General features: G+C 32.6%; 1 protein-coding gene and 1 long non-coding RNA gene across 2 annotated transcripts in view; one reads left to right on the top strand and one right to left on the bottom strand.

The window, feature by feature from the left end:
• LOC124368700 (sodium/hydrogen exchanger 9B1-like) overlaps window positions 1–26145 on the bottom strand; it is a 34614-nt gene extending 8469 nt beyond the window's left edge. Inside the window, exons 1-11 of the mRNA XM_046826003.1 lie at window positions 25987–26145; window positions 25186–25355; window positions 23901–24057; window positions 22640–22797; window positions 13491–13688; window positions 11367–11451; window positions 9907–9997; window positions 8210–8322; window positions 7370–7534; window positions 5443–5586; window positions 1864–1965 (exon numbers count right to left, since the gene is read on the bottom strand). Of these exons, the coding sequence (XP_046681959.1) occupies window positions 1864–1965; window positions 5443–5586; window positions 7370–7534; window positions 8210–8322; window positions 9907–9997; window positions 11367–11451; window positions 13491–13688; window positions 22640–22797; window positions 23901–24057; window positions 25186–25313 (1341 nt within the window). The 5' untranslated portion in view covers window positions 25314–25355; window positions 25987–26145. The remainder of the gene's footprint in view (window positions 1–1863; window positions 1966–5442; window positions 5587–7369; window positions 7535–8209; window positions 8323–9906; window positions 9998–11366; window positions 11452–13490; window positions 13689–22639; window positions 22798–23900; window positions 24058–25185; window positions 25356–25986) is intronic.
• Window positions 23103–25345, top strand: LOC124368709. Its single transcript, XR_006922989.1, has 3 exons — window positions 23103–23240; window positions 23878–24034; window positions 25179–25345. It is a non-coding gene; the product is annotated as an uncharacterized LOC124368709 (long non-coding RNA).
• Window positions 26146–27719: the final 1574 nt, after the last annotated feature.

The following is a 27719-nucleotide window of genomic DNA, read 5'->3' as shown; positions in this document are numbered from 1 at the left end:
TTTCAACGGCAGTTTCGTTTTTGGCGGTCAAGAAACGAATAACACTACGGACTTCGCAACTGGCGGCAGAACGCAGTGGAGTCTCCATGATGTTTGGGCAGCAACTGACTGAGAAGCGTGACAATGGGCCAGTGACCGGCGCACCTGTTGCCAACCGAACCGCGCTACATATCCCCGCCCACAGCTGCACGCTGTGTTACGTACGCGTCTTTTTACAGAACAGGGAAACTTACTTTTTGGATACCCTAATAACTAGGCACATCCTTAAAAAGTAGTTAATAACATGATTTTATGTAAGGTAGAGTAACAAAATTTCATTAAATGTAGAGATATTGAGTAATTGAAACTTTTCCAATGACATCCTCTATGTATTGACATTTCATAATAGTTACAGTGTATTCTGTCTTTATCACCATGATAAGATATAGCTTTCTTGAAAGAAGTTATACTCTTTGTTAATGCTAAGTACATATTTATTCTTCTCTGTTGTGCATACACATGTACTCAGAAACCATCTGTTGCTCAATATCAATAATTGTATATTGTGTATTTTTATTTACCAGGGACTGTTTTCAAAATATGTATTGATAACGTTCAACAGCTGTAGTGATAATAACAAGCTATTCTCAGAAACTTCTGTCCAAGTGCCAAATATAAGAATACAGGTTGGCCATTTATGATACTCTGAAACTCTGATCTCATATTCTAGTTGGTATTGACTATACCTCAAAACTAGGAAACAATGTTTTTGATTTCTTCTTTTAATCGATTTTTGTCTGAACACAAGCTCTTCAAAGCTCTTTCAAACAAAGAGTATGTGACTCCTTTGACAGTTTTGTGATGGTTTGATTGAAAATTGAGATAGGGCTCTTACTACACACACACATCCAGAAAGGAGTTTGTTTTGGACTTCTACCTCCATGGTTAGGCCAATAGAGGGAGAAATGCTCTGTATCTGGGACCAAAAATCTTTGGTAAATGGCCCATGGCTTAAACTATGGGAAATGTCCTAAATCCTATTGCTTTTTCTGAATGTTTATAAATAACTGATAAAATATTAAAAAGCTATAAGTTTATGCGTACTAATCATATCTATTGAATGAAACATTTTGTATAATTTTACAATTAAAAATAAGGTAAAAGAATTGTAAAAATCTTTTAAGACTTTATAGGAATAAGATTAAATGGGCACAAGTACAATTAGCTCACAAAATAAATTAAAAGTACATTTTAAAACTCAGTAACATGTTCAAGTTAGATTATTGAGTTAATTATTAATGCGTAAATTTAGATAAATGAGTAACAAAGATAATATCATTCTCTGATTAGAAAAATAGCTAAATACACTTGAAAAGAACCTCTTTTCACACATATAAAAAAATACAATAAATTTGAAAGTGAGATACATTTGGCTTTGATGAAAACAACAATAAAGGCTTTTTACAAAACCAAAAACAAGGTTCTGTTGCACAATAAAATATATTGAAAATTAAAAAAATAATTTTCTTTAAAATTGTTACATATAAAGAATTGAAACTTAGCGTAATCCAGTGTCTATCCTGTATCAGCTTGTAAAGAAATATACAACAAATAATGAATTTGTTTTATGTGTTTGGTGAAAATAGAAAAATGGTCTATCTGATTTTGAAACTATAAGACTCAGACAACAAAATACTCTCGATGGCAGTCATTGTGGTAAATAATTTACTGCTTTCTATAATCTTTAGAGTAATATTAAACTACTTTTTCCTGCATAACATGTTTAAACCTACAAATGTTCATGAGAATTCTATTTACAGAATGTTATACCTTTAATTCATCAAATCCATCTGTTTCAAACTATTTGATAATAGCAACACAAACCTGATTTGTAGCTTTTCCTTGGAAGATAAGGCCAATGAAGAGTATTTCCTTCCAGTTTAATTCACCACTACACAAGACCAGACAACAACCAAGGAGTCTTACCTGCAAACACAGCATCCCAATGCTGGTAAACAGCAAATACCAGAGGGTTTTAGATGCACAGAATATTTTTCCCAAGTAAACAAATATCCAAGGCCCTATCTTGAAAATATTTTACAAATTAGGAATAAAATTATAAACTTTGAAGCTAATATCATATTAGAATGTTTAGTAACTAATGAATGTTTCTACACATTTGCTACATAATCTTTTCATTAAACTATTTTTAATTTACATTCTTAAATGAATTAGTTTTTCTTATTTGTTACAAACATTATGCATAATTGACAACATAGTTAAAGTCAATCACTAAGTTTTTATATTAAATAAATCATTGAATCAAATTTATTTCCAAATTATTACATTTGTACATTATTATAAAATAATTGAGGCTCCTTAAAAATAAAATACATTTAAATTCAGTAAATATGAGAAGTCATCATATAATTAATGGAATTCATTAATTATTAAACCGATTAAATTATTAATTTTCAGTGTTCATGTTTTTTTTGTAAATTGAATTCAGTTGAAAAATTTCATAATAAAGGGTGATTTTTTTATTGGTGTGGTTTTTAAAACTAAATTAAAAAATGAAAAACAACCTGCATTTAAAAATGCATTTATTTGAACTACAGTGTCATGACATTAACGTTTAAAAATGATTTCTGGCATATGGGCTCCATTTCGTTCGCGTAGAAAGCCGAATCGAGAAGTCCAATTTTCGAATACTCTTTCCAGCAGCTGTGGTTGAATTCCACCAATAACTCGACGAATGTTAGCTTCCAAGTCATTTAAAGTTTGTGGCTTGTCAGCGTATACTTGAGACTTAACATATCCCCACAGAAAGTAGTCTGTTGGCGTGATATCACACGACCGTGGGGGCCAGTTGACACTACCTCTAAATGAGATGATACGTTCACCAAATGTTTCTGCCAAGAGGCCAATTGTGTCGTTTGCCGTGTGGCACGTCGCGCCGTCTTGTTGGAACCAGACATTTTCTAAATCCACTTCAAGTTCGTTTAGCTGAGGAAAGAAAAAGTTCCGTAACATTGCCCGATAGCATTGACCATTTACCGTAACAGTCTGGCCAGCATTGTCTTTAAAAAAATAAGGGCCAATAACACCACCTGCCCAAATGGCGCACCAAACGGTAAGTTTTTGTGGATGAAGGGGCATATCAACAAATTCTTTCGGGTTTTCATCACTCCAAATCCGACAATTCTGTTTGTTGACAAAGCCGCATAACCAGAAATGAGCCTCATCACTGAAAAAAATCTTGCCTGCGAAAGCTGGGTCACGTGTTATCTTATGTTGAGCCCATTCAACGAAATCAAGACGCTTGCGATAGTCTAATCGTTTCAGTTCTTGCACCAACTGAATCTTGTATGGATATAGGCGTAGATCCTTCCGTAAAATATTCCATAGAGTTGAGTAGCACATCGCTAATTGCTGCGCACGATGACGAATCGACACACTTGGATCCTCTTCAACACTATGAGCAACAGCATCAACAGCCTCTTCGGTCCTTACTGTGCAGCGTCTCTGCCGATGCTTGTCAACAAGAGTGTGGGTATTACGAAAACGATTAACCAAAGCTCGAACACCTGACTCTGATGGACGATTATGAGGTCCGTAAATCGGACGAAGAGCTCGGTAAGTTGCCCGAACTGAACTGCGGTTTTCAAAATAAATTTGCACTATTCGCAAACGCTCTTCTTTTGTAAGTCTGTTCATGGTTACTATACAATAATACGCACTAGACAATACAAATATCAAAATGACATAAGATAATAAACAAAGATCAACTGTTTTATTCAAATTTAATTGTTGTGTTTAATAGTGGTGCCAACTTAAAAACCACACCAATAAAAAAATCACCCTTTATGTTTTAAAAGTGCATATGTGTAATGTAAATCTAATTTAACTAAGAAAAAAATTAAAGAAAGATCACAGCTGACTGCTTGTCTCTGTGTTGAGATAAAGTACTTCAGCATCTTTTAAACATTACATATTCACCAATAACAAAACATATGTAGAGCTAGAATATTACTAATGCGGTCAAGATATACAAAGTAAGCTAAATTTAGAATGAATAGAAAAAGCAGATACAGTACTTGCAGCTCATTGTATAAAACTTAGAAGTTAAAATTACTAGCCAATTGCTTAAAATTGTGATCGTAATTTATAAGCACACTAGTTTTTTTAATGAGTTACCTCATGTCAATTTATACATCAAAGGAATATTATTATTATTCACAATAAAACAATAATTATGTATTGGGTTTCAAAAGGGTCTTCTCTTCTTACTAACTTTTTCTTAAAGATATTAAATCAAAATAAGTATTTGTTTGTTCCAATAAATGTGGAGGAATGTGATTACACCACTGCTACAATACTCTGCATGTGTACTGTATGTCTTTTATTTTGGAACTACTGAACTAGGTGACACAAGAAACAATGGATAGCTACAATAAACTACATCAGACATACTACATTTCAATGACAATGTTTATGATGACGTAGGTAGGACATCAAGGTTCAACCAAAAGAGAGCTTCAAAACCCATAGGAGAACAAAGGAAATAACAGTTCCTTTCAGGTCCTGAGCTGTTTCCTCAACAAAGCCCAGTGAGTAAACACTTTTGAACACATTAAACATGATATCACTAAGATATTGAATGAGAAACCATATGTACACCTTCAAAGTAATTACCTCCTCCAATAATCATTAAACCTAACTCTTTGAGATAATGTCCATTAAAAAAATTTTTGAGAATAAATCTTCTACGTTACCTCTTGTGATTGTACTTTTTGGATAGATACCCTAGTCTCAAAACAGGTTATAGTAATGCTGTATTGGCTGTAGCAGGCTGTTGTAATCTGTTTTGCAGAAATTTTAATAAATTCAAGAAGAATATACAGTTACTTTATTTTGTTTCTTTATACACATCAGAAACTATAGGAAGATGAATGGGATCAGATAAGGGAAATTTGTGGGAAGTAGTCACTTAAGAATCCGAAATCTCTCATAAAACAAACAAGGTTTTCCAGTTCAAAATATGTAAAAACATTAATAATACAATTCAAATCTTAAAATATACCTGCTCCAATATGGAGGCATTGTTTTGGTACAAGATTTCTCGCCTGAAAATGGCTCTAAATAGTGATGCTGAAATGTTTCAAAATTTGAATTGTATTTCCAATCTTTTAATGTGGTTTAAACTGGAAAACCTTGAAAGTCATGACACAGGTTCCATAAACCTATTACTTATGATTCCCTGATAAAACAATTGCAAATTATTATTATTTCAGGGCTGATTTATAAAAGAGAACTTTGGGATTGGAAGTTTCTGCCTTAATCCAGCAATCACTAGAATAAAATATTCCATAACATGTTCAGGCAAGACTGTTCCGCATCTTACCCTTGCTCAGTCCAACAAAAACATTGAGGATTCTACGTACTTACTACCAGAGAACTTACACAAATAGAAAGTAGAACTATGGCAACCATCCACTGAATAGTCTTCAAGTCCAGCATAGAGATGTCAACATCTGAGCCCGTGAAAGCAAACACCATTGGACACAGCACAACCCAGGAAGTTTGGATGATGTCAACCACCCTCATCTGGGTAAAAATAACATTCATTTCATATTATAAATAAGTGATTCCATAAATTACGGTATGCAGGGCCAGCTTTCTGCAGATGTAACTAGTGTGGCCGCACCGGGCTCTGTATTAAATACAATACTCATATTTTCAAATGAATTGTAAAATATTAATCAAGAGAGTATTTATAAATAAAACTACTAATATAATGGTAAATGGTATAGTTTAATGATGTGTACTGCAATTGAGTATGTAATTTCAGAACAGTATGAAAATAAAGTTGTTATCAAAATGACTACCTTAACTTTAATTCTTGACCGGGTGGTCCATACAATTCGGCATTGGTTATGTTATGGAGCTCTTAGTCATGATCTTGAGCATGTAATTTTGTAAACCACTCTTTCATTAATGGTCATTACATTTTCAGTAAACCACGATAATATCATTCATAGTGCTCAATATGGATTTATTGGCAATGACATAAACTGGGCTCTGAGTGGAAATAAATTTGTATCTGCAGTTGCAACTGATTTAAAGGACTATTTTAGGGATAGAAAAATAATGATAACTAGAGGTAGTAATTTGAGTAGTGAATATGATCAAGAATACAGATTAATTCTTATGTCTTATGCCTTGGTAGATTATACAATAATTATAGAAAATATTTTTAAAATAGGAGTCGGTGGAAATTTCACGGTCTTATTAAAGGACTATTTCAGGGATAGAAAAATAATGGTAACAAGAGGTAGTAATTTGAGTATTGAATATGATCAAGAAAACAGATTAATATAGGGCAGTAATCTCTCACCTCTGCTCTTCAAAATATATATGTGAATGATTTAGCTAGTCTAAAATTTAACAATAAAGTACTCCAATATGAAGATAACAATATGTCTGACATAATACATAAATATATTAATATAGCTATGAGAAATATGCAGCTCGACCTAGACTTGATGGTAAAATATTTTTATAACAAATCTACTAAAAGTAAATTCCTTGAAGACAAAAGCAATCATACGAGTATTTAAAAACTCCAGAATAAAAACAAATGATCAAAATGATATTTTAATTAGCCACACTCACAATTTTTACAATTGTAAAGTTTGAATTTATATATTCTATTATGATTGATTTCTAAGTTTCACCATAAATGTTATTTTTAGTCAAAAACAGTCTATTAGGCCAACAATTATTTTGAAATAAAATGCTCTTGGGGGAGACAGGTCCCGCCGGTGCGCCCCTGATCCCAAGTATTGGCTAATCGTGAATCTTGAGTTTGCGTAGTGGTCTATGTTTCATGTAAGACTTTATGTCTATGATATTCATTTACGACTGAAAATCACACGAATTATATAAATAGAACATTAAACTGGAAAAAAATATGCCAGTGAGTAAGTATGTTTAATATATTAATGGAATAATCTTTATTTCAATTTTATTTAATAGTTCAGCATTATTTTATTTATACAATGTTTTCTATGTTTCATACTGTATTTACCTGGTATACTTGTATAATACTAAATGTAGTTGGTGAGAAGGGGATTACAAGATAGGTATCAAATTAAAGTGTTTCACACAAGCTGAGATCAGCTTTGACTGTATGCAAAGAAATTACCCCAAATATCTATGAAACAATTCATTAAGCATACTATAAGCATTTTAATATGTAAATTAAACATTATCATCCCACAATGATAAATGGATCTTTGACATTTGTACTAAGTTAAACGTTTTACTAAGATTGCATGCTAGTAGTTACAAATTACATGATAGAATTTTAAAATATAAAGATAATCACCTTGGATTGAAGAGGGACTTGCATTTTCCACAACATAGCTGCAACAAAGCTAGAGACAATACAAGAGAGAGGTCCTGTTCCTGGAAGGCCCACCTTAGGTCCTGATGCTATGGCAATCATACCACTGGCTATTACTGCAAACATTCTTTTCCACACAGCCAATACCTGAAACACATGACCAAGGCAAGGTTCAGGAATGAGGATAAATCATCTCATTGGTTTATTTATCTCCTTTTAATTCCATGATGAAGCTATATGATTTATGTTACTCAAATATTGATGTGTTTTTTTAATATAATTTCAGTGATTATAAAAGAATGTGTTGAAGAGATTTTGCTGCATTACCCTAACAGATTCTCTGTTTAATAATTGTATATACATATATATATATATATATATATATATATATATATATATATATATATATATATATATTAATATTTATATATTATTATTGTTATTGTTTAGTTTTATTGATGGTTCTTCTTATTTTTGTCGTTACTGTTTATTATTGGTTTGCTAGGTTTGTAAGTTAAGTACCAAGAAAGATATTAATAAAACATACAGTGCACTTGGACTATATTACAAAGTGGAAGCATATTGTTTTATGTTTTTGTAATTATATTGCTGCTACTCTCGTTCCTTTTTTAGTGCAGATCACAGCGAAGTCAAATACTGTTTTAATATATTATAAAACACCATTTTCTGTTTGTACCAATTACTGTTTTGATTCATTTTAGTAAGAAATTATCAATCGTTAGTTCAACTTGAATTTGAAATTCATACATCTGAACTGTTTGGTAGAATGAAAGTAGTATTGAAGTGAATTAGCTAGCTTACATCGTCTTTGATGGGCATTAGTCCAGCGATGAGTCCGAACACAAATCCACCACCAAGGTCAATGAGGATGTCATATGCTCCTTTCTGAAACATCTGTGATGTGTCTAAGTCCTCTGTAGACAAAAAATGACAAAATTCTTATTATTTTAGAGATAACGGTATAACGGTCTCTACCAGTGTTTTAACTAAGGAGGGGATAGACCCCCCCCCCCAAAGCTCTAAAATTAAAATATTCGTATGATAGCCATTCACCTTCTTTGAATTATGATTATCTAATTTATTTAAATTTACATTTATTAGATACCCCAGTGTGGTGCACTCTTCAATCAGATTCATTTCTCCTAAAGCCAAGCCGTAGTTGTGGCACTAGTCTCTACACATTACAAAACATATACTAACAAATTATGGTTATCTTGTTTATTTTTGGCCATTAATTCTGTGTAATCAGCAAAATATGCAAAACAGTTTTCCAATTGTGTGACTAAAACCACGTTCTTTGCTCTTCTTTAAGTGCTACATCATAAACAAACTGGGAGATAGATCATTAAAACTCTGTGAAACTTAAATATTTACTGCAAAATTCTGAAATATTTCTCCTTCTATCTTTGTACCACATATTAAGTTGGTTCAATGAGTCTCATTTGATAAAGTTCACTTTAATCGGATACAGTCATAAAATCGATATTGAAGAAAACAACTATCTCACATCTTCCAAATATCCGAATGTCTGAATAAATAAGTAGAACTAAACCACATGATACTTACTTAATATTAATTAAATAATGTTGCTTGACTATCCTTTATTATCACCTTAGTAATTCTAATTATTTTATTATTTATATTCTTTTTTATGTTCATTAATTATATGGCACTTAGGTTTAAACATCTTAACATACCTTAATCTTTACTTTTAGTTAACTTCATAGTGTAGTGTTATGATTAACTCATAATCAATGATTAATTTAAATACAAAAATCCTAAATTGAAAAAAGTGACAATAAATATAAAATCTCAATGTATTGTACTCTTCCCACAGTGTTATTATTATGTGTTCCTAATATTGAGAAGGTAAAATTTACATTGTAGAAAAACTTCCTGCATCCTCATGCCTTGCTATTCTGTATAGATGGATAGGCCTGTACAACTTATGGAATCAAGCCCAGCCCTTTCCATTTTCATTAATTCAATTTTGCCAAAATAAGAACCCTTAAAATTAATAAAATTGCCCTTTTACTGGAAAATAAATGGTGAAAAGATTAATTTTGGTGATAACATACTTATACCAGCTATTGTGTTTTATTATCAAAAGTTGATGTTTTATAAACTAACATTTATTTTAGGATTAAAGTCATACAAGGAGCACCAATTAATTATCAAATACTCACAACAAACTAAAGAAACATGCATAGCAAAAATATTACTACTTTACAATATAAATATAACTAATGTTAGGTGGAATTATAAAAGAAAATAATTGTATAGTTTCAAAAAAACAACAGAACTATAGAATTTATGTTTAAAATGGAAATAAAAATTAGGTTACCAAAGAAAAATCCTTGCATATTCTTTTCTGGTAAAGTCTATTATAATTGGACACAGACACGTACCCAATTTAAGGAATCCGCAATCTCTCACATCATCCAAATTTCAGGGCATCTGAATTGATAGAAAGTGGGACTAAACGACAAGATAATTACTTTTTTGGAAGAGAAGGGATATGCAGATGTCAAATACAGAGACGGAGAATGCCACATCTAGCCCGGCTGCTCCACACACCAGTACACCAATGTTCTTGTCCTCCCCATAGCCGGCCATCATCAGTCCCTCCATAGGTGGAGTGATCACAGAGGGAGAGTTAGGGCACATCAGAAATCTGGACATATATGTCAGTACAACTGAAACTGAATAGCAGAGAGCACTAGCACACCAATGTTCTTGTCCTCCTCATAGCCAGTCACATCAGTCCTTCCATAGGTGGAGTGATCACAGAGGGAGAGTTAGGACACATAGGAAATCTGGACATATATGTCAGTACAACTGAAACTGAATAGCAGAGAGCACTAGCACACCAATGTTCTTGTCCTCCTCATAGCCAGTCACCATCAGTCCTTCCATAGGTGGAGTGATCACAGAGGGAGAGTTAGGGCACATCAGAAATCTGGACATACGAGGGGGTACCCAAAAAAAACCGGAATTGTATTGCTGGCAGCCGGCAGCGTGTATTACACATTCCTGCCGCTAGGCATGTGTCGCGCAACCCATTGCGAGCTCAGTGACCCCAGTTCCATTGTCCTAGTGCATTCTGTTCGTTCGTAGTGACTGTTTTCGCTAACCCTGTTTTGTTCTTGTTTCGTTTTTTGTCATGGCAAGTTTAAGTGAACAACGTGCAGCTGTGAAATTTTGTTTTTTACTTGGTAAAAATGCTGTAGAAACTATTTTAATGTTGAATACAGCTTACAAAGATGATGCTATGGGGAAAACTCAGGTCTACGAGTGGTTCGCTCGATTTAAAAATGGCGACATGTCGATTGAAGACAAACCTCGTTCTGGACGTCCATCAACCTCTCAAACGGACGAAAATGTTGAGAAAATTCGTGAACTTGTGCTCACCGACCGTCGACAGACAATTGAGGAACTATCAGAGAGTAGTGGGTTAACTTGGAACTCGGTTCAGCGAAAAGTTCGCCAGAAAAGACCTGATTTGTGGCAGACTGGAGACTGGTTCTTCCACCACGACAACGCACCGGCACACACAGCCATCTCAGTTAGGCAGTTTTTAGCCAAAAACGGCATGGTTCCGCTGCCCCACGCACCTTACTCGCCTGACCTCGCTCCATGCGACTTTTTTTTATTTCCGCACATGAAAAGAGGCTTGAAAGGTCAACGATTTGACAGCGTTGAAGAGGTTAAGAAAAAAACGAAGCTCGAGCTTGCAGCCATTTCTAAAGATGACTACAAAAAATGTTTTGATCAATGGAAATACCGTTGGGACAAGTGTATTAGTTGTAATGGAGATTATTTTGAAGGAGATAAGGTCGTATTGTAAAAAATTTGATAATATATAATTTTTATAAAATAATTCCGGTTTTTTTTGGGTACCCCCTCGTATACGTCAGTACAACTGAAACTGAATAGCAGAGAGCACTAGCACACCAATGTTCTTGTCCTCCCCATAGCCGGCCATCATCAGTCCCTCCATAGGTGGAGTGATCACAGAGGGAGAGTTAGGGCACATCAGAAATCTGGACATATATGTCAGTACAATTCAAACTGAAAAGCAGAGAGCATTAGCACACCTCATATTCTTCTATATCACCAGTTATGATTACCAAGTTGTAGTAATTGTAAACGTGAGTTGGAGTATAGAAGGACACTGGGGATATGACTTTGTTTAATTAACTTATACTGAAAAGCAGAGAGCATTAGCACACCTCATAGTCTTCTATATCACCAGTTATGATTACCAAGTTGTAGTAATTGTAAACAGAGAGTTGGAGTATAGAAGGACACTGGATATGACTTTGTTTAATTAACTTATACTGAAAAGAAGAGAACATTAGCACACTTATGTGACAATCAAATGTGATTTGAGTGGAGTATATGTTTAAAAGCTGGAGACTTGTATTTTGTGAGAGTTGGTAGGTCTGTTTCCAGATCTACTTTATAACTTCACACCTGCATTCCCCCACAGCTTAAAATACATTTACATCTGTAATTGGATTATTAGTTACTTATTTTGTTACTTGTCAATTAATTTAAAACAAAACTTACAATCAATTAACAAGTGCCACTACCTCAGCACAAATTTTAAGAGTTTATATAAATAATCTGCAATTATTGAGCTCACAAATAGATTTATATGTGTTTAAGTTATTTTTCTCAAAAATTGTTTAATATAGTTCGTCATATAAGGGTTGTCCTAAATACCTAAATAATTATGCAAAGACAACATATTTATGCTATTTTCAGCCAATAAAGAAAAAGATTAATTCTCTAGGGTAATCCTAACTAGCTAAGAACATCTTGATTCCTCAAAAGAAGGTAATGAGAGTCATGATCAAGACAAATTGCAAGAGATCACTAGAGTATAGACCACTTTTGAAACAGTTACATATCCAGACTGTAACTAATTTACATATACTTATTTCACCGTAACTTATATGTTTTTAAAGACCCAAATTAATTAACCCTTAGAACGCTAGATGTAAATTTCTACATATCCCACTAGCAGGCAATTAGCTTTAAAGAAATTAATGTTAATTTGCTTAAAGTTCTGTTTGAATTAAGATTTCTGAAGTTATTATATAAAGTAAAAGAATTCAAACCAATTTATTTTTATTTTTAAAGTTACTTTTTACACATTAATAAATGTATAGAAAACAAAACACGAAATTTTTCAATTCACTGAAAACAGAAAGAGACATTTATAATAAAAAACAAATAACTTAAATGCCAATTCAAGGCATCCCACAGTCGCTGTAAACAATGTTTCAGATGTAGGAACAAAGTATGTGTGCAGATCTAAAGAATTGTTCTGCCATCCTTCCCACATGGAAAAAGACATAAAACGCACCAGCGTATGGATTTTGTAGCTATGATAAACCATTTTGAATTAAAACCAGGTGGCTGAGAATTACGAGTAAAGCACATATGTTATCAGATATTCAGTTAACATTCTGACATATTTTATTACCAGTTTTATGAACTACAATTCGTGATCGAACTTTAATAGTGGGACTTCCTGTCGTACACGTAAGGGAGTCATATTACCATGCAGGATTTCTCATAATACTTGTGGGAAGGGTTAAAATCCAAATATAAAATGGAATGAACCATTTAGGTAAGTAATAAAATTGCAAGCAGATGTTAAAAAAAAATTATATATATATATATATATATATATATATATATATATATATATATATATATATATATATATATCATATGGTTATAATTATACAATTTACAAGTGATCATAAGAAAAAGATGAAACAAAAAAAAACATCAGAACAATAGAGCAGGGATTGTATCTAATTAACTATAAAATAGCATGTTAATTTAGTTGACAACTGAATCTTATAAATAAATCTCATTTCAACTACATGGAAGAAATCAATATACTTTTATTGACAAATAACATATTTATTTAATATCCCAATGTTAAGACATTGTGCTCAAAATCTTGATCCAAAATATAAAATGGTAGTTGTAATATTATTAATTCATGTTAACCTAATGAGGAAGCTCACGTCACATAAAGCTTGATAACAGTTATACCAACCCAAGACAGAGTGCCCATATGGTCGGGTACCCCAGAGTGAAATAGGATGTAACGGCTACTACCAGTGCCTCGATGAGTGACGGTACTATTGCAAGACCGGCTAACCGCAGACCATGATGGCAGTGCAGAGCAGCATAAATGGCATCCGGCACCAGTCTCATGCCAGCTCGTATCATGCTGACTGTTGTAGCTATCTGCCTGTAACACTTCTCGTGTTCTTATGTTACCAGTCTTCAACAGCAGAGTGTGGTTATATTTTATGCAAATAGCCAAACAAAAGCTTTGAAGTTGACTTTAATACTATCTTCAAAACTAAGTACTATCTAATTTTGTGGTAAAAATTATGTATAAACTCATATTCAGAACAGAGGTTCTTCTTCCAATTCGTAATGAACAAATATGGTTTAGATTCGCCATCAGTACCTTAAATATGATACTTGTCTGGGGGATGGCATGACATGCAATGTACTGTCTTTTGGAGATACTTCCTGGTTTAATTCTTTGGAAATTCTATGCCATAATAAATCCTATTAAAAACTAGTGTTAGTTTATTGTTAAGCTTACATCTGTAAGTACCAAGGTTTAATAATGTCTAATAATTTACCTGCTTCATGTCAAAATCTAACAGAGAAAACAATTTCAGTAGTGTTACATAACTGGCTATCTAGAAATCCATTCTATAAATTGGACGAATATTATAAAGCTATCAAAGATGTGATATGAAGTTGTAGCCTATGAAGTAGTAAGAAGTTGTACAACATTTAATCTAAATAGTTAGTACTTGTATTATATCTACTTTATAATACTTGAATATATCTAAGGATAAAAACTTTGAGAATGACTGTTTAAATAAAATGACAATATCTATTGCAATGTAGGAACATGCTGAAGGATAAATACAATGTCTTATTACTGTCTTAAAGAGCTAAATTAATATTTTAAATGTTTTTGTTCATGGATTTCAATACATATAATTGAATGATCATCAGTCTTATATGTATATTCCAAATTATGAATTTATATATTATTAAATAAGTTCTCTAAATCGTGATTTAAAATTTTGACTGGCTTGACCTATGTAATATTTTTACATTCACTGCATTTTAATTTTTAGATTCCCGGTTTTAAAAATTTGTCCAATTGACATTTAGAATTTAGTAAATTTATATTCATTTGAGACAGTTAAATGAAAATCGATTTCAGTTTTGTGGTTAAAATATTAAATTCTGATGTATGGAACATTTTCAGATTGTTTCATCCTTATAGTATGTATGTTCAGCTCTTTACAAGTTTTTCTACACTGTTTCCAGTATTAGTTAGCATAATACCAAGCATCTCAGGGATCTATTTTTCTGTGTAAGTGCTTGCAGTTCCGCCCCTGTTTAATTCCACATTTTAGGTATGACTCAAACAAGGCAAAGTGATATAATTATGAAATAGTAGTTTTCTATACTTTTTTCTTTAATACAGAGGAAGTTGTGATGATAACTATCCATAGAAGGGCAGGTAGAAAAGAGTCTGACTGACAGAGTTGAGAAAGGGGTTATAAATAATAAGAATGGGAGTTTAGGAGAAATTTCTGAGGACTGAAGATGTGTCTATTTACATGGTCTACAAATATTACTTTGCTACAAATAATCTTGTTTTAAGATTCTAATTAGTTACAATTTGTTATTAAGGGTTTCTTGGTACTGTACTGTATGATTATACATTGTCTTTATATATAAAATGTTACAATATAATTTAAAACCAGTATAAATTTTACTCCATTCAAGAAGCATTCCTTCAGGAATTATGATATAAATGAATAAATAATTGGGGTTTTAAAAATTTACTGTGATTGCACGATAATTTAACTTAAAAACACAACAAAATAAAGTAGGAAATAAAGGAAAATAACTCAACATATTTATTCAAAAGTTTCCAACAGAATGATTTTCTAAAAGTCAAAAGTAAACAACAAAAATAATGAATGAGTATTATGCTGGCCAAAGTCTGATCAGCTGATAAATATACTGCATGTACATCATTCCATTTTCATTGTTTGTTTAGACGCTTGGTTCATGCTGTACATTACATAATCATCAAATCGTCTGGCAAGAGTAACTGCTCTCCGGGGTCTTTCTGACCTGATGTCTTCATTTTCATGTACTGGTGAAGAAACTTGGCCAGAAGAGAACTGTCCACTTGATTCAGCAGTCTGTACTAATTCACTGTCGTCTAATCTGGCTTCAATTGACATAGCTGGTTCTGGAATTCAGGGTTTCATGAGTCTCTCATTTCTGACATACACAGCTCCATTTTCACTATCCTCCACTTCACATGAATGATTTCCTCGACTATTGACCACTTTACTCCTTTTCCATGAGTCAGCTTCAGGCTCCTTCTTGTATCAAACCTCTTCACCAAAAGCTATATTTCTTCTTTGAACCACATTCTTTTTGTATGTTTCTACTGGTCAAATCTGTTTTAGCCAAACTTTCTTGTCTGCTGGGTCCATAATTTCTTGATTTGCTCTGATGTTTGGCAATCAGCATCTCAACCAGCGACACATCATTCTTTGTCCTGGGCTAAACACATTCAACACTTTAGGAAGATATGCAGCAACTATTCCTTAGCAACCAGGTTATGTGACGAAGACCACTCTGTTCAAGTAGTTTCAATGATGAGTGTCATTGGCGAAAAGGCCAGCAGGATCATTTACAGGTTGATGGATGAACCTGAGAGGACAGCAGTGAATGAGGTGCTTGTTTAATTCAACCAAGCAGGTGATGGAAGACACATACCAGTAGTAATTCATGAGCCTCATGACTCAGGTGAAGCTGTGTGACTTCAAGCAAACGGACGATGAGCTCATGTTAAAGAAGATTGTTAGTTCAATAAAGGACCTAAAGTGCGAGAAAACTTGTGACTGAAAATAAATGTCACTTTGGTCGACACTGTTCAAATGTGCAAAAGCAGTGAGGAGACGAAACAGCACATGGGCAGAATGCAAGATCTAAACAACGAAATCAACAAGATACATACCAAGTCCAAGATGAAAACAAAAAAAACAAAAAAACTGGGTTTTAACTAATAACTCTAACAAGAAGTGTTACTTTTGTGAAGGAGGATGGCACAATTCATTAAAAAATTGTACTGATCAAGAACAAATATGAAGAAATTGTGGGGAAAAAGGGCATTTTGAAGTAGTTTGCAGAAGTCCAAAACAAATCAAGCTAGTCTCTGCAGATGAAGATAGAAAACCGTCAGGGTTAAAAAGTTTTACCACTCTGAAAGTCATTCAAAGAGATAGTGGAGTGATGGACGTCCGTTTTGAGCTGGATACTGGAGTATCTTGTGACATTTTCGGTCTCAAAACTTTGCAGAGAATTGTTGGTGTCAAATCTTTAAATCTTAGTAAGTCCAGAATAGTACTTAGAGCATTTAATGGATCTTAAAGGAACTTATACTCTCAGGATTCGCACACAATAAAATAAGGTTTATGATTTAGTGTTCGAAGTGGTGGAACATGACCACTGTCCTTTGTTGTCATCATGCAAGCAGTTGAACCTCATCAGATATTGCAACAATGTCAATATCCAACAGAAAATTTCATCCTCAACAGCTCAAATCATGAACAAGTACAAGCATGTATTCAAAGGCCTGGGAGAATTCAAAGATGAAGTTAACCTTAAAATCATAAATGGAGTCGCTCCAAAACAAGCCTCTAGCTCTTTGCACTCTGGAGTAAAATTTTGTGTCACTACCAAAAGCTCTGGCACCTATTGCAAATGTACTAGAAAAAAATTCTAGGGGCATTTTATGAATTTTGTAAGTGTTTTGTACAAAATCATAGCTTCTGTATTTCATGATTTTTGTTTTATTTGTTATAAGATTCTATATCTAAAAAAATTAAGATGGTAATAAAAAACAAAAGTTATATAATTTTGTAATTAAATAATTTATACATATATATACTAGCAGTTGCCCACGGCTTCGTACGCAATTTCCTATTGAAAAAACAGTACACTATATTCACATATTCTTTTTCTATCACATTCTAAACATACCTGACATAATTAATAGTCATTTCTTCATGACTCTCGGGCGCATTATGAAGGTATGTACCATATTTCCTGCCTCTATCTTTCGTGGTTTTTGCTAGGTGTTGATAAGTTATTCAGTACAATTAATTTATATAGATGAATCTTGATAAATTAATTAGGTTATAAAGAATCAAATTTGGTCTGTTAAAATTAATTTTCTTTCCAAGATATTTCCAGTATTATAGTGGAGTTTGCTTTGTGCTCCGATCAAGACAATCTATCAACAAAAACCAATTTCGATCATAAATCGTCTTCTTTCGGCTCTTTTAATTTACCTTCAATCTAACCAAATTCGATTTCCTCATGTGCAAACATTCACGGGCTTGTACAATGAGGTAGTTTTATAACAGCGTTTAATAGTATTTGTATTGTATTAGATAGTTTATTGATCATTGGTGCAATCTAAATTTAAAATTAGGCAATAACTTCTATGCAATCTGCATTACTATACTGATCAAGCAGTTTACAATAATAATTTTCAAAATTTTAAATGTAAAAAATGTTTCATGAACTTCAGCTGAAAGTATTAACAGCTGTTAAGCATCAGTTCACTTTGTATTACGTGTTGTAGCACAGTCTGTTGGATCGAAGGTAAAACATTCCAAAATCAACAACAACCATTCTCAAATCCCCTTCAACACACACACAAAATTTCATCAAAATATTAGTCAAGTTGTTTAGGAGGAGTTCAGTCACATACACAAGAACACAAGAAATATATATATATATATATATATATATATATATATATATATATATATATATATATACATGTAAATATTTTTGTGAATTTTAACTTTCAGCCTTTCTAACTAAATAAAATTACATTAATCACTTATAAACTATTATCATTTCAAAAATCCCCTTCTAATTATGTACTTACATACAAAGTTTCATGTACTTACCTTCAAAATAAAAAAATTTATAGACACTTCTTCAATTGGTGACAAATTGCTCAAAACGTGAAAAATCAGTGATGTACTGTGTTATAGCACAAATAATCCAATTACACATTTTTTCAACACAAACTTTGCTATCTAAATCAAACCCAAAGAAATGAACCCCAGACTTGGCCGAAAAACAACAAGACTTCTATAACAAAAAACCTTATAAATTATTAGAGTGGAATGTAGGTCAGATTTCTCTCTAAGTCGTAATAGGCTTCTTAATCCTATGTATTTATATTTGTTTTTTCATCAGGACAATATTGGAAATTCAACTATGGTATTAGAAATATTTTAGACCGAAAGTAGATTACCAAAGCAGGAAGTAGACGCTTTTTAACTGAAGTAGATTTCTGAGTGCTACATATGTATATAGTTTTTTGGTTGGGACAGTAAGGAAAACTAAACTGTAAGTGAATTTAAACGGCTCTTAAGTAGGCTTCTCAGTGCTATATATGTGTATATTCTTCATCAGGACAACAAGGCAAACTCTAATATGGTACTGGAAATATCTTAGACTGGGAAGTATATGATAAGGGCCAGAAGTAAATCTTTTTGTACAAAGTGGGTTTCTGAGTTTGTATTTTCTTGACTGGGGTAACGAGGCAGGCTAAGCTGTGATGTTGGAAGTATAATTAATTTGAACCATAGATGCTCCTACACGTGTAAAACATGATATAAAGATTAGGTTAAACTCTTTAACCATGATTTTGTGTGTGTATATATATATATATATATATATATATATATATATATATATATATATATATATATATATATATACAGGGTGAGTCAGAAATATGGTCAAACATTTTAAGACGTGATTGTAGAGCTCAAAATAAGAAAACAATGTTATGTAAAGGTAGGTCCGGAAACGCTCCATTAGTGAGTAATGGCTGGCGAAAGATTCTGCTTTGTTTTCAGTTCACCTGGTGAAATTAAAAGTGATTCTGAAATGTTTTGTTCTTACTTTTTAACTCAAATAAGGTGGATTTATAAGGAAAACCATCTGAAAAATCAAATAAAACCACTCTAGAGGTTGTAGTGTGAACAGTTTTTGAGAAAAAGTATGAAAATTGCCAAACATATAATAACAAAAATACCGTCTTAAATGTTTGATGTCCAATAACATTGTTAAATGACCAATAAACAAATTGTTTTTCCTAATACAGATTGTAGAGAATTTAATTCTGAAAACAACCATAATAAGCAAAGTTAACTAAATGTGTAAAAAAGTTATAAAATTGACTCCTCACGTATTACACTACACAGCAAACTTTAACTGTTTTATAATAAGGAATGAGTATCTGATTGGTAACAGCTGGTGAAAAACAAACATATTTTTAGTTCAAAATTGTATTTTTAAATACAATAAACATATCTACGATCGCTTTAAGTCTCACCGGAAGATTAAAGATGATGCTCAAAGTGACCTCCGTTGTTCAAAATGCACGCGTTCAGGTGTCTTCTCATCGAGTTTCGGACCCGTTCAAAAACTCCAGATGTCTGCTTAATGGTTTCTATTACATTAGAAATTTTTAATCGGAGTTCTTCAATGGTATCTATTGGGGAAGAGTAAACTAATGTTTTTAAATGTCCCCAAAGGTAAAAGTCCAAAGGATTTAAGTCCAGTGATCTTGCTGGCCATGAAACTGGTCCACCTCGGCCTATCCATTGATTTGTGAAACTCTCGTTTTGGTGTCCACGAACAGCCAGAGAGTAGTGTGCAGGTGCCCAGTCATGCATAAACCACATGTTTTGGCGCAAATGCAGAGGTACATCATCAAGCAGGTTAGGTAGCTCGTCTCTTAAAAAGTTCAAGTACACCACACCATTAAGCCTGGGAGGAAGCACGGATATGACTAAATGATCTGCTAAGATTCCGGCCCAAACATTTACTGAAAACTGATGTTGTGGGTGATTAGGTTTGATAACATGAGGATTTCTGTCTGCCCAAGTGTGGTTGTTATGGAAGTTAATGATAGCTGTTCTTGTAAAGTGAGCCTCATCGGTAAACAATATTGTATTTGAAAAGTTTGGATCAGCACATTTTCCCAGAAGCCATCGACAAAAAGCAACACGGGGAGCGAAGTCTTGTGGCAAAAGAGTTTGGACATGCTGGAAGTGGTATGGGTGTAACTGGTACTCGTGTAGTATTCTCTGAATACTAGATTGGCTGACATTGAACTGTAGTGACAATTCTCTAGTGCTCTTTTCAGGATAATCAGAAATTTCATTAAGAACCAACCCTTCTAACTCAACAGTCCTACATGATCAATGCCTGCATTACTATGCTCCGAAGACTTCAATGAACCTGTTTCAGATAGGCGTTGATGAATAGTGGCAAAAAATCTTGTGCTTGGACACCTGCGGTTAGGAAAGTTCTCTTGATACAGACGTCTTGTTGCAGTACTATTGCAGCGTCCCATACCATACATTAAATGCATGTCTGCTAATTCAGAGTTTGAATACACATGAATATTACCTTCCATTTTTAATAAATGAAACACACAACACAAAATCAATAACAAAATGGATGAAGATAACTGGTTAAAATACTTAACACAAACACACAGTATCTTTACAGTTTGTTGTTTTGTTCAACAATGAGGTGACATATGTCATCTAATAATAAATGCCCAGCTGATTATTTATTATTTTAAAATGTTTAAACAGCTGTTGTTTAAATGATTAATTATTACCAGCTGTTACCAATCAGATACTCATTCCTTATTATAAAACAGTTAAAGTTTGCTGTGTAGTGTAATACGTGAGGAGTCAATTTTATAACTTTTTTACACATTTAGTTAACTTTGCTTATTATGGTTGTTTTCAGAATTAAATTCTCTACAATCTGTATTAGGAAAAACAAGTCTTACTTAGCAGAGTACAATGCCGCAAACCGGAGTTCAAAAGGTGGATTCATTCAGTAGTTATAGCTATTTGAATTTTAAAACAATTGAACAATGTAAATTATTAAGTATTACAAGTAAACACCAATTTTTAAATCCCTGTGATCAAAGTAAGTGTTCAAAATGTTCCCCTACCATCGTCTGGCAATGTCCTAGGCGGTTGTAAAAGTCATCCACTGCATTTTGAAGGTAGTCACGAGGAATATCTTGAGCTTCTTGGACTATGAGATTTCTTAGGTGCGCCAAATGTCGAGGCTTAGTACGATAAACTTTATCTTTGAGGTATCCCCAAAGAAAAAAATCCAGCTGAGATAAATTAGGGGAACAAGCAGGCCACTCTACTGCACCACGTCTTCCAATCCATCTGTGAAGGAATATTGTATCCAAGTATTCTCTAACAAGGAGACCAAAGTGTGGTGGCGCGCCATCTTGTTGGAAATAAATTCTTTGAAATTGTCGACCAAGAGCAGCTTGTAGTGCAGGTATTATCTCATTTTGGAGCATTGCTAGATACGAGTCACCATTTAAATTACCATTGATAAATAATGGGCTCATAAATTGATTTCCTATAATACCTGCCCAAACGTTAAGTTTCTGTGGATGCTCTGTATGACTCAATCTGCCACTTTCACATTCTAACAGTAGTTAGAATGGTAATAATTATTGATTCCTGGCTTCGATTACTACATTGTCAGATGATGGGAGGGGAACATTTTGAACACTTACTTTGATCACAGGTACTTAAAAATTGGTGTTTACTTGTAATACTTAATAATTTACATTGTTCAATTGTTTTAAAATTCAAATAGCTATAACTACTGAATGAATCCACCTTTTGAATTCCGGTTTGCGGCATTGTACTCTGCTAAGTAAGACCTTTAATTTGATACCAAACTTGACCTATGCTGCTATTTAAGAATTTTGTCTGACTCCTTGTGGACCGTCCCCCAAAGGGATTATCTGATCGGTAATTGGGCAGATGTGTGCGTTACTATCACCAGTAAGCACGTGTGAACTTTGGTATTTTTTTATATTGTGGTTTAAAAATTAAAAAAGAGGTTCCAGACTTAATTGACACCCTGTATATAAGGTTCCATAAATGATTGGTTTATAAATATATAAATAACGAATGACACTGAAAATGCCACAAATCCCAAAACTACTGTAACTTAACCTATCAGGTGGCTGATTTAAGTGGTCTATACTTAAGTGTGATAGTGACGTCTTTGTATCTGCCCTTAGCCGGGTAGTAGAAGCCAAAGTTTCTGAAGACCACTCCAGTTACTAGCATGCCAAGCAGACCTGGCACTCTAAGGAAGTAGTCAGTAGCCAATCCCATCACTAGAGCAATAATGATCAGTGCCTAGATAACATATGACAATATTAACAAACCCCAAAGTTTGATGTAATTAACCGTCTATCTCAAAGTTATTAAAAAATTTGGAAATTACAATGAAGAATAAACAATTAGAAAGAAAAGTATTATTTCTTCATATATCTTAATGGTGCCACTATTGGTATCTCAAAAAAGAACTAAATTTACAATGAGTTAGTGGCTTTTTAGTTGCCACTAAAAATGTGATTTTAGAGTTTCAAACAATTTCTGCCATTTTCAGTATGATGACCTATATTCCATTTTTCTATGGTAACAAACAAACAATATTTTAACACAAAATTTAAAACTTTTATTAGCCCATCAAAATTTTTAAAATGTGTTTTCTACATTAGACCACGGGGATTTCAAAGCTGTCAAGGATCTTATTATTATGTTAAATGTTTTTTATATGATGTTTCTGCTCCACTAAGGTACAATTCTCCATGATTGTATAAGTATATTATATTTGTATATCACTGCCAATTTTAAAGTGGGTAGAACTGTTGTCAGCAAAGAGAAACAATTTATAATTATGTCAATATTAGTTACACTATTAAAATATACCAAGAATGACAATGGCCCAAAAGTATTCTTCAGCCACTCTGTAATGAACATATACTATACGATTTTTGACACTATTAATTGAGACTAACTGCTTCTAATTGCTGACATAGGTAACAAACCATTTGAGCATTACATTTTTTTTTACTCCAACATAAAGTTATCACTTGGAAAATAATGTTTATCAGTCTAATGAATTGAAAACTTTGGCAAATAAATAACTCGTTTTTTAATCTATTTCAGAGGAAATGAGTTTTGTTACCTCAAAAAGAGTATATTCTGTCAATGGACACCATGTTGTAAAAACAGGGCTTTCAGGCTGAGAGGCTTAGAAAAGCCTTAAATTCTGATCATCACTATTAGGTTTGATGATCAGAATTCAGTTATAAGAATAGATAATTTTTGTTATTGTAAGTATATTTTAATAAAAAATACAATATTTTTAATGTGTCAATATAATATGATTTTAATATCACAACATATTAATAATAAGTCCAATAATTTTAGAGAAATAAAAAATATGAACCAACCGTGAGTCGGAAGAGGTCACCAGACGGGGTGGCGTTATCTCCCTCAGAAGAATACAGCATCATCCACAACAGAAATAACAGTAACAACCAAGAGAACGCTTGCACAATGGGTTTCTCAGACAAGTCTCTTATTGGTAGGCGGACAATGGTGGCAAACCTGCAAATTTAACTTAAAGTTAACAATTCCATCAAGGACAGTTCAAATGTACAGTCTCATTTAACACTTGCGTGTTATTATTTTAATTTAAAAAAACGAATACGAATACAAGTTGTACACATGAGTTCAACGTATCCAGGCCTTTATAACTGTCTGTTATGCATACCTTAATTTTTCTTCTCATACCACTCCAATATTACCACCTTTGATTAAAGGACGGACATCTTATGTCCTGAACATCATAGACTAAATAAGCTATTCAGCAATTTCTTCCCAACTCTGCTGCTAAAATATTAACCCTTAACTGGCAGTCACTTTTTCTTCAGATGGCAGGCCATTTTTGAGTGTTTTGTACCCATACTTTAAAAATGTTGTAAAAAATATATTTTTACTATATACCTATATATGTAATACATTATTTTTTAAGGATAATCTACTCATTGTTATGATTTACATGCATATAAATATTCAATCTAGTTGACGTGAATAATTTTGACATAGACATGAATGATATGGTTAACAAAAAATGTGGCTCAAGATTTCATCCTATAAACACTGTTATATGCAGTGCTTCCTATTACTAGGTAGAAATGTAGAAAGGAAACCGAATTAAATTAGCATGACATGTTACGAGTAAACTAACTAGAGTAAAATTTTGCTTGCTAAAATAAAGTCTTTTTATTTCATTTTCATTTCGTAGTCATAGACAAAATATGAGTCTGAGTTCTAACTAAACCTTTTTTATGAGAGAACTTCTCATTTTTACTTCCTTTAAAATGTGTGACCTAGTAACTAGAAATCGGACAAAGCATCACACATATTTTTACAGTTTAGATTTTTCTGATAACAACTTTATAAAGTTTTTATGAAACATGATTTTAAGCAAGTTTAATTACCTCATTTATTCAAGTATTGCACGAGCTAAGTTAGAGCTGTTTTGGATATGTGACTCATAGAAAAATACTATCAACGTCATATTGAGTCTGTGAAATTAACATTGATCAAGTATCACTGGTCAGTGGGAGAAGACTGATGGTGTTTACAGATAAGTGGAAACCTTACAGAAAATCTAGAAATTGAAATTCATTTCTGACTTTAACTTCCAAACTTTTTGTGAACAGTACCAACCTTTGCCAGCAACTGAGCTCCGTTAAAGCTCTGACAACGTAAGTCGAGTGACGTATGACAAAGTTACGACGTCTCGACTGAGCGTAATTTCTCGGGCCTGGTAGCGGGAGTGAAGCAAGGGATGCCATGGTAACTAACACACTTTGTTCACAGCATCAATTTTCTGATCTCTAAAAAAAAATATAGTGAGTAAAAAGATTTTAATTTAATTACGATTAAAAAAAACCTAGCACACTATGTCTAAATTTATTGTGTGCATTATCACTACTGTCATAAATAAAAGCTCTCACTAATACTAAATTTATTCAACCTATATCAAGAGGATATCACTTCTGAATTTTGATTAACAAATTCCTTCTGAAATTTTAATGTATTTTTGATGAAACAACTAACAAACATCAGGCATTTAATAAAATGTCTGATGTTTGTTCAGACCAATAGGTCTCACTTTTTTAGTTAACTTTAGAACAGATTTTTAGTATACACTTCTGTGATACACATATAATGATGCAAAATAAATGGAAAATGGGACAGTATATAAAAGTAAATTTTTAAAATTATTTGCAAAAATTACAAGAATAAGTAAAGTATACATCACAAGAGATCTAAAATACAAAATGAAATAGTAATGAGAAATGGAACATATTTCTACATTCCCCTTCTCCTACAACTGGCCCTTTCTTCTTCTTGATTCCTAATACTGCTCAATACAAGTTGATATTATCATGCAACTTCTAAAACATAGTTTAAAAATTTATCCAGTCACTCTAAGATTAATAATACACCAACTTAAGTTATTACATAGTAAATTTTGAATATTTTTGACCATGCATATGTTTACTGATGCTTCTCAGTTCATTATACTTTCCAAACATAAATATAGGAAAGAAATAAGTTTTGAAATATTCTCACACACAACTTATTTTATAACCTTATTCACTAAAATGGTTTAAAAGATATTTGTAAATATTAAACATCTGACTATTTATGAGATATTATAGATACATAGGCCAATAAACTTGTTTAAAGAATACCCAAAAGAAAGCAGTTTTCTCCTAGTTCTCTCTGTGTGTGTTTATTTTTTATATAGAGCTGACTTGGAACATAACCTAAAACTTACTAAAAACTAGTAATTTTTCTTCTAAAGGGATAAATTTGCAATAATTACAAAATGGAATTATGGGTATGATGTCTTGGAACTCTCTAAGTTTCTTAAAGTATCATGTTATTAGTCAAAGTCAAAATTTCTTTATTCAAAATTTGTACACATACAGTTACATACACATACAAACATCGAATGGTGTCAGCTATAACATGCATAACATAACATACATTTACATAATAAATGGACATAATTAAATTACCTTATTTTAACAGTGTATTTCACAACCACCTATCAGTTTATAAAAACCTCATCAAAAGAATACAAAGATTTACTTATAAGATATTGTTTTACTGTTTTTTTAAAAAGTAAAAAAACTATCAATTTTTAAAATATGTTCTGATAAGCTATTATAAAACTTAATACCTGCTACTTCTGGTTTTTTTGAGGTAATTTTTAGATTTATATGTGGTGCTGCAAGCTGATTACGATTCCTAGTTAAATAATTGTGCTAAGTCCCCAATTTTGGTAATGTGTCATTTACTTTTTTTACTAGAAGTACCGTTTCCAATATATAAAGTCCATAAATTGTTAGAATGCCTAGATTTGAAAATAAATGTCATACTGAATCTTGATGGTGTAGTTTAAGCATAATCTGTATGGCTTTTTTCTGTAATATTAAAATTTTTTGTAAGTTTTTATCACTTGTTGCTCCATACAGCACAACACCAAAGGAAATGTGGGACTGTATATGAGAATAATAAACCATTTTCAATTTATCACAGTATTTTGAGAGAGTATATAAAACAAATAACCCAGAGGATATTTTCTTTTCAATGTGCTGTATATGATTATCCCATGTTAAGTTCTTATCCACAATTAATCCTAGGAACTTAGTCTGGCCTACCTGTTTTATTTGTGTGTCAAGCACTTTAATTGAAGGTACTACATCATTTCTGTTTTGCCTAGTTCTGAAAGAAATAAAATTTGTTTTATCAGGATTTAACAGTAGATTTTTACTACTAAAATAATTAAGTATTGATATTAAGTTAAGATTGGATACATTTTGAATTTCATTTAAAGATTTATGAGAAACAAGAAGATTGGAATCATCAGCATACAGAAACATCCTACTGTTAATGCTAGATACAGATTTCGGCAGAACATTAATATAGCACAGGATTAGTATTGGCCCCAAAATAGAACCCTGAGGCACTCCATACTTGATAGTTTTAATTTGTGATTTTACAGAGCTAATTTGGCTGTCCTTATCAATATAAGACAGTTCAACATACTGGTTTTGATCTTTTAGGTATGAGATAAACCACTCTAAAACGATTCCTGATATACCCAAGCTGTTTAAAACTCCGATAAGGCTGCTATGGCAGACACTATCAAATGCTTTACTGAGATCCATGAAGATACCAACAGC

Source organism: Homalodisca vitripennis, chromosome 1 (genome assembly GCF_021130785.1).
Source record: "Homalodisca vitripennis isolate AUS2020 chromosome 1, UT_GWSS_2.1, whole genome shotgun sequence".
Classification (NCBI taxonomy): Eukaryota; Metazoa; Arthropoda; class Insecta; order Hemiptera; family Cicadellidae; genus Homalodisca; species Homalodisca vitripennis.
The sequence above is the reverse complement of the archived record's forward strand: the minus strand, read 5'-3'. Positions and strand labels throughout refer to the sequence as shown.